Here is a 7,455-nt window from a genome sequence, read left to right as displayed (position 1 = left end):
TGGTTTGTGTTCCTGTATCTAACTACCCTTAACACAGACTAGCTTGCTGCAGGTGTGAAACAGGAAGCTGTACTGAAAGAGACAGAAGAACGCAGTACTTTTTCTCTAGGAGCTCCACATGAATCAATTTTAATTACAGCATGTTATGCTTCAGCTCCTGGCTTTCCCATTTGCTGTGTGGCGAGCATGTTTGAAAGGTTGCATTCTATAGCAAGCTCTACCTCCATCTCCTCCTCCTCCTCCTCCTCCTCCTCCTCCTCCTCCTCTGTCCTCTGCAAATGTTACAACACCAACTGAAATTTCCTCTTTTCTTTCTTTTCTGCGTGCCTTGCAGATCCCTTTGCGTCAGAAGACGAGGAAGAAAAATCAAGGTACTGAGTCTGCTTTGTTCCTCTTTTTGTTTACGTTGATATCTTGCTCGTGTGAAACTGAGGGCTTTTCAAATCAGCTTGTGGTGGTGGCGGCGGCGGTGACTGCTATATCGTACTCTGTTCAGTTTTTGGTTTGATTAAGAGCGGAAAACAATGACATGCTCTTCATTTGTACTAAACTGCTTTGGTATGTAAATAATGGTGTGTGTGTATCTCTCTCTCTGTGTGTATGTGTATGTGAAACAAGATAAATGTCTTATCAGCTGTGACAAATAATTTTGAGGCAAATCAGCTTTGAAGGATACTTTAGCCATATATTAATACTTGTTGGAGAGATCTCTAAGAGTAAAAATTAGTAGTTGATCTTCATTGGAAATATATTTCTCATTCTGTGGGATATTTCTAAAAGCGTCACTTTTACTAATTTAACTTGGTGAACTATTCATACCCTGAAAATCCTAGGGTGTATTATTTAAAAGAAAAAAAAATAGTATTTTGCTTGTTTTGTTTTTTTAAAAAAGTGACACTGTTCATATCCTGAAAATCCTAGGGTGTATTTACAAGAAAAAAATAGTATTTTTGTTTGTTTTGTTGTTGTTGTTGTTGTTGTTGTTTTTAAAGTGACACTTGCTTCTAATTGCACAGGTGTTTACAGCATGAGTCGCCGAAGGATCTCATGTAAGGATCTCGGACTGGCTGATTGTCAGGGATGGCTGTATAAAAAAAAGGAAAAAGGAGGCTTTATTGGCAACAAATGGAAAAAGTTTTGGTGTGTCCTGAAGGCTTCATCATTATATTGGTACAGCAATCAACTGGTAAGAATGTTAATCTCTTCATTTCTATAAATAAATCAAAACAGAATCTTACTTCCCTACAATGAAGTCCTGCCTAACATTCAACAACATGTATAAACATATGGTGCATTTCTGTGTCATGTCTGAGGCAATTCAACAATGGTGGGAAAGACACTGTTTTCTGACATGGATAGTGGGGTTGTCTGTTTTTGATGAAAAATATGTAAGTAAACTATACCGCATGTCAGCCAACAGCCAGGGAGTAGTTTGGAGCTTGTAATAAATTCTGTGCAGTCAATCCTATCCACATTCTAGGTTTGTAAGGTAGGAAAGGGAAAATGTTATGACTGGAACAGCTACAGATTCTACTTCTTCCCCTCTACCCTTCCATAAGACTGGCAGCAACCTTGCTGGCTTTCTGGACAGCCCTTGAAACATGGTTTTGTGAACCAGCTTGGGGATAACATGATAGTACAACCTGCTAGATGCCATGCATGACAATTAATGGAAAGCATCTTAGGGATATTTTACTGCTATTTTGTTTTTTTTATTTCTTTTACTTTGTTTTTTTAATTCAAATTGGTTGTTTTAATGTTTTTTATATATTTAGGTTATTATTTTGAATGTGGGATGGGCGGCTATATCAATGTGATTGAATCAGTCAACAAATGAAAGCTGTGTGTGCTTTTTTTGTCTAACAGTTCTCACTAGCTTGATGCAAATGAACTTATAGATTGACAATCCAAGCAATTTATTTATTGGATACAAGTGTTTCTATCCCACTTTCCTTATACCCATGTACGATTCACAGATGTCCTTTCCATTATTGTTCCAAGATGGCATTTTCTAAATAATTTCAGTTTGTCCTTAATTTTTTGGGAAGTCACATTGATAAATTAATGTCAGCAAAGCATAACATAAGTAGTTTCTGTTTCTAATACTGTTGTTATGCCAACTGGTTTTTATCTGTCTTCTCCATTTTTGTGGCCTTCACATAGATTGGATTACAATACCTTTGTAGTCACTGCCCTGTTTGGAGATTATAGGACTTGCGTTTAAATATGGCTAAAATTTTCTTTCTAATACTGCATTCGTAAGGGTAATCTGGCATTACATTTAAAAAAAACTAGTTAGGGAGTTACTTATAATGTAAATGTCTGGGCCCACAGTAAGCAGGACAAAGCACCATTTCCCCAATGTATGATCCATTTGAGTTTCTTATTTGCCTCCAGTCAGTTCAGGGCCATGCATAGTAGCTCAAAAAATTAAGATGGCAAGTGCAATTGAGCTACCATCCTTTTCTGGTATCTATAAGAGCTATGCAATGAACATTAAAAGAGGTTTTGGTTGTGTGGTTGCATCTGCCATTTTGACTTTGTTGAACCTCCCTGTGGGCCTTCTGAATCAATCTATCTGATGTTAAATCTGCCATGACAGACATGGCATTGGCTTCCTTTCACCAATGTTCTTCAAAAGAAGCTCACTGTTCTTTAAGGATATGGATGATTTGCCTATCTATTCATCTGTGACTGTCACTTGCACTTTATGAATAATAGCATACAACTAATTAAGTTGGATTAGGCCAAAGACATGAAGCTTCCTTCAGGGAGGGACTTGCTAATGTCCTTGAAAGGAAGCTATACTGATTCCCATTGTTTAAAGAGGCTTCCCCCCTCCCCATTTTTGAATTAGAAAACTGTGATAGTTATACGTAGGACAAAGGACAACTCCAAGGTGTTACTAGAAATATGGGTCAATTTAAATCTTGGGATTCTAATCCAGTTAGAATACTGAAACAGCTCTTGTTGCCTTCTGGGAGTCAGGTGGTCAAGGTGCCAATGTTATTTTGATATTTTTTAAAAAATAAATTTGACACTAGTATCTCTTTGATCCATTGTAAAGTTTAGTAACTGTGGAGTCATTGGTGCTCTCGGAGCTTGAATATTTTCTTGGAGACATTTTGTTACCAGACTAGATAACATCTTTAGTCCTAGAGGGTTCAGTGTTTGAGGTCCTCCTTGATTAAGAAGTTTATTCTAAGAGAATCCTCCTCTTAATCTAAGGACACCACAATATTTTTAGTGGTATCCTATTAAACGATAGCATGGGTAGCGTGCATCAAGATTTCGGAGAGGAGCATGTGGAAATACCACTGTTGTAGATTTTCTGATTAGGTTTGAAGGTATGTAAAGCTGAATTAGGCTTTATTACTGGCTTCCTTTTGCCTTTGTTTTAACCCTGTTGTTAAACAAATAGTTTCAATTTTGGTTCACTACTGCCTCTGAGGTTTTACTGAAAAGAAGAATGAAAATACATTAAATAGACAAAATTAACAACAATTTTTAAGCCTGATCCTAAGAGGGTTGGAGATATTAATGGGGAAATCCACTCAACATTAACATGATTTGCTTGTTAAAAATGGAATCATGGTCTTCATTAATGATTAAATGCTCACTTTAGTTGATTCCTATGTTATTCTTGGAGAATATTATTTCTTTTTTTATTAGGATCGAGCATTTAGAAGCTATTTCTATTGAAAAGCTAGAGTGAATTAGTGTATTATAATCTATTTAGGGTTTACCATTAGGATTCAGACTATAGCAAGTCTTATGACCAATAACTCAACACTTCTGAAAGTATCTTGCTCTTTTCCATCCACATTTTTGTTCCTTACAATCGTTTGTGATTTCATTTGTCACCATTGCCATGACATATTTAATCAACAGTCAAACTACGGCTATTATTCCAATGACTATATGCTAACACAGTGGTTCTCAACCTTTTGTCTGTGGACCCTGTGGGGCCACAATGTTGTCACAGGCGTCCACAAAGGCTTGAAAAAAAATATTATGATTTAAATCTTGAGTTAAGTCTTGGTGGTCCATAGCCGTGGCCCATGGCCACAAAAGGTATTTAAAGGGGGCCCATGGTAAAGAAAAGGTTGAGAACCACTGAACAACTACTAACATATAGCCTTCCCCATCCACATCTTACTGAGCTACCATTCCCTGCAGATTCTGCTTTCATTTCTAATTCCTGAGAGTTGCCCATCAGTATCTAGAGAGCTACAGATTCATCACATCTCATGTGACTGATGAGATGATATTGATTTCCACCAAGGATTCTCCAGTGGTATCTCCCAGGGGGAAAAGAATGCTGAACCAGGCTGTACCTGGAAGGCCTTTGGTTTAGTCTAGCATGGCTTTTCTTATATTTTCATTGCCCTCTAACAAGAATGAAAAGAAGAACTCCATCTGCTGTATGTTTTTCCCAATTTATTTATTTATTTAATATCCTACCTTTATTGTTTTTTTTTATAAATAACTCAACACACACAATACTCCTTCCTAATCCTATTTTCTCCACAACAACAATCCTGTGAGAGGATTTGGCCCAAAGTCACATAGGGCTCCAGAATACTTTGCACAGCAACAGAATATTTCAGCAATTGCCATTGAGTAAGACAGTGAGCAAGAAATGCATGAATTTGATACATTTATTATACATTTATTTTATTTATTTATTTTTATTTTATTCAATTTTTATCCCGCCCTTCTCCTTACCGGACTACAGAAAGTGTATGATTTATTCATTACCTGTGTTTCTGAACTGCCCTACTCAGAACTCAAGGTGATTTATTAAATATATGATACAATTAATAGGCTGAAAGTATAGAACATTTTATGTTAATGTAGCATTGCAGATTGGTTCCTGAATGTGATAAGAGAGGTATATGCTGGAATTAAGCTACCTGCAAGGATAAACAGGATGTGTAGATTCAACGCTGAGCAGGGTATGACCACTTGGTTGCTTAAAGGATTGATGTATAAATGTATCAAGGCTGTTTTGATGATATTACAGACTTTTGGGCTAGGTGCATGAATGTACATTTTTGTATGAAGGTAACACCATGTTGTTGGTTGAAAACCTGAAAGATTTGCCATGAATATTAAATTGTATGATGCAAAAAGAAATATGGATCTGAAAATTTATATATCAAAAGCAAAGGTATTTGTAGCTGACAAGAAAAATGGGGTGAATGATTGCATGTTATACCTAAATAGAATATAAACATTTTCTTGTGTACTGTGACAGTTTGTTTATTAAAGAGGGAAAAATTGATGGAAAAATGTTAGGATGGGCAAATGATAGTAGAATGGTAGTCGATAATATATAATACATAGTCTGTTCTGAGAAATTATTATTTCCAAAGAAAAATGTATGTGTATAAGAATAAAATTTTGCCCACCTTGTTACAAAACATGAGAGCTGGGTATATCCAAAGAAATATAAAAGTAAACTGAATGGAGAGGGAAGTGTCTGTGGTAAACCATGAAGAAAATTAAAGATGGATGAGTGCTGAATTATATAGACTATATATAACATGACTCACAGGTATAAAAAAGATGCATTGCAATCGGTTGGTCTATAGACAGAATGAACAAGGGGTGGACTGAAAAGCAAATGCATGAAGAAAATGGAATGAAATGAGAAGAGAGGAAAATGGAATTGGGTGGAATTGATGAAATCCTGAAAATCCAGAAGAGAAATAAGTTCAAAAGGGAGTGCCTGAATTAATACATAGATGGGGTAGGAAGAGGAACTGTTTGAAGAGATGAAAAGGTGTAGAGAATTATAATGAATATTATTAATTCGCAAACTATTTTTCCTTCCCTCCTTTCCTTTTATTATTTCTTATCTCTTTCCTGTACTCTGCATAATATTGCTTAGCTTAAAAGGGAATGTGATGACTATATGTATGTAGGAGAAGGCTGGGAATATGGTTTTGACTGTGGGCTGTGGGTTTTCCAACTTGGCCCTTTTATGACTTGTGGATTTCAACTCCCAGAATTCCTCAGCACGCTGGCTGAAGAATTCTGGGAGTTGAAGTCCACAAGTCATAAAAGGGCCAAGTTTGAAGACCCCTGCTTCAGAGCATTACCACCACAATAAAATTTATATTGTAACTTTACCAGCAGAGAAGTTTGGGGCTGATTTGTTTAGACAGTGAAGGCATTCCGAACACCTCAATGATCTTTAAGCACCATTCTGTCTTCTACCAAGCCTCTAAAAGTTTGGAACGGAAACATTGATTATTTAATGTTTCCCCCAGGAGGTGCCATGGATGACCGGACTAAAACTGCAACCAAGGGCAATCTTAATCAGCAGCTATCTTTACTGAGTAGTGAAAAAAGAGATATTTTGATAATTGAATTTTGTCTGATCATGAAGGCTGTGCAAATAGAAATCATCTAGTTCAGGGGTAGGCAACTTTGGCTCTTTTATGACTCGTGGACTTCAACTCCCAGAATTCCTGAGCCAGCATGGCTCAGCTTGGAAACCTCTCCCTTTCCCCTCAGCATGGCTGGCTCAGGAATTCGGGGAGTTGAAGTCCACGAGTCATAAAAGAGCCAAGGTTGCTTACCCCTGACCTAGTTGATCAGATCCACAGAAGTCTTGCACTACTCCACAAGTGATTTTTTCATGAATAAAGTGCAATTAAAAGATCAGCCATCTTACCTAAGAAATGCTTTTATAAATTGAAACATGTGGTGCTCTAAGTACTTAAGGCATCAGTCACATATGCAGACATGTGTCTCTCTCACCTAATAATCACATAGTGGAAAACAATGGATTTCTTTGGTCATGGGGCTAATGTCGGCCTCTCTAAACCTAGCATAAAATAAGGACTTGAAATTAAATAACCTTACAAAAATAGAATGATCTTTTATGCACAAGGGAGAGAGGCTGATTATCTGTGAGAAGGAAAAGCTTTCTCCATGAGTGACTGTCAGGGGAAGACCCCAAAGCTCAGGAGCAAAAAAAAATATTGTAATACTATAAACAGAAATTATGATTTAGGTTTCACTTCCATATGGAAACAGTCAGTTAACTGCCAAGCAAAGACAATTGCTGTGCAGGCATTCACTTTCTTTGTACCACTATCAGATGAAATGTTCTAATGCATCCATAATATCTTTGACTAAGCAAGATAGTTCCAATAATGAGAATGCTTTCTTGAATCCGGTGCCATGTTGAGGTGTTAAATTCCATTTTTATTGGTTATCAGAGATGGGTGACAGCTAGAACCCAAACTCTCTTGATTGAGGAAGACTATGCCCTGTATCCTAGCCATGTTGGTTAGATATAACTTTTGTGTTTCAGATAGGGGTAAGTATCTGACCAGCATTTCATAGCATTTATTTTTCTTGGGGCTTCCCTATAAACAGATGACTTCTGTTAGCAAGAGTGCACTGGATATAAATACTGCAAGGCTGTTTTGTGTCTCC

The 7,455-nt window shown here is 36.9% G+C and overlaps 1 protein-coding gene across 1 annotated transcript in view; it reads left to right on the top strand.

The window, feature by feature from the left end:
- Positions 1-271: 271 nt before the first annotated feature.
- IPCEF1 (interaction protein for cytohesin exchange factors 1) overlaps positions 272-7,455 on the top strand; it is a gene marked incomplete at its 5' end in the record, with an annotated part of 24,676 nt that continues 17,492 nt past the window's right edge. The window contains 2 exons of the mRNA XM_015825126.1: positions 272-371; positions 1,017-1,186. Coding sequence (XP_015680612.1) covers positions 272-371; positions 1,017-1,186 — 270 coding nt within the window. The remainder of the gene's footprint in view (positions 372-1,016; positions 1,187-7,455) is intronic.

This window comes from Protobothrops mucrosquamatus, unplaced genomic scaffold (genome assembly GCF_001527695.2).
Source record: "Protobothrops mucrosquamatus isolate PMUCROS unplaced genomic scaffold, P.Mucros_1.0 scaffold2497, whole genome shotgun sequence".
Taxonomy (NCBI): Eukaryota; Metazoa; Chordata; class Lepidosauria; order Squamata; family Viperidae; genus Protobothrops; species Protobothrops mucrosquamatus.
Note: the sequence above shows the minus strand (reverse complement) of the source record. Positions and strands in the feature narration are given on the sequence as shown.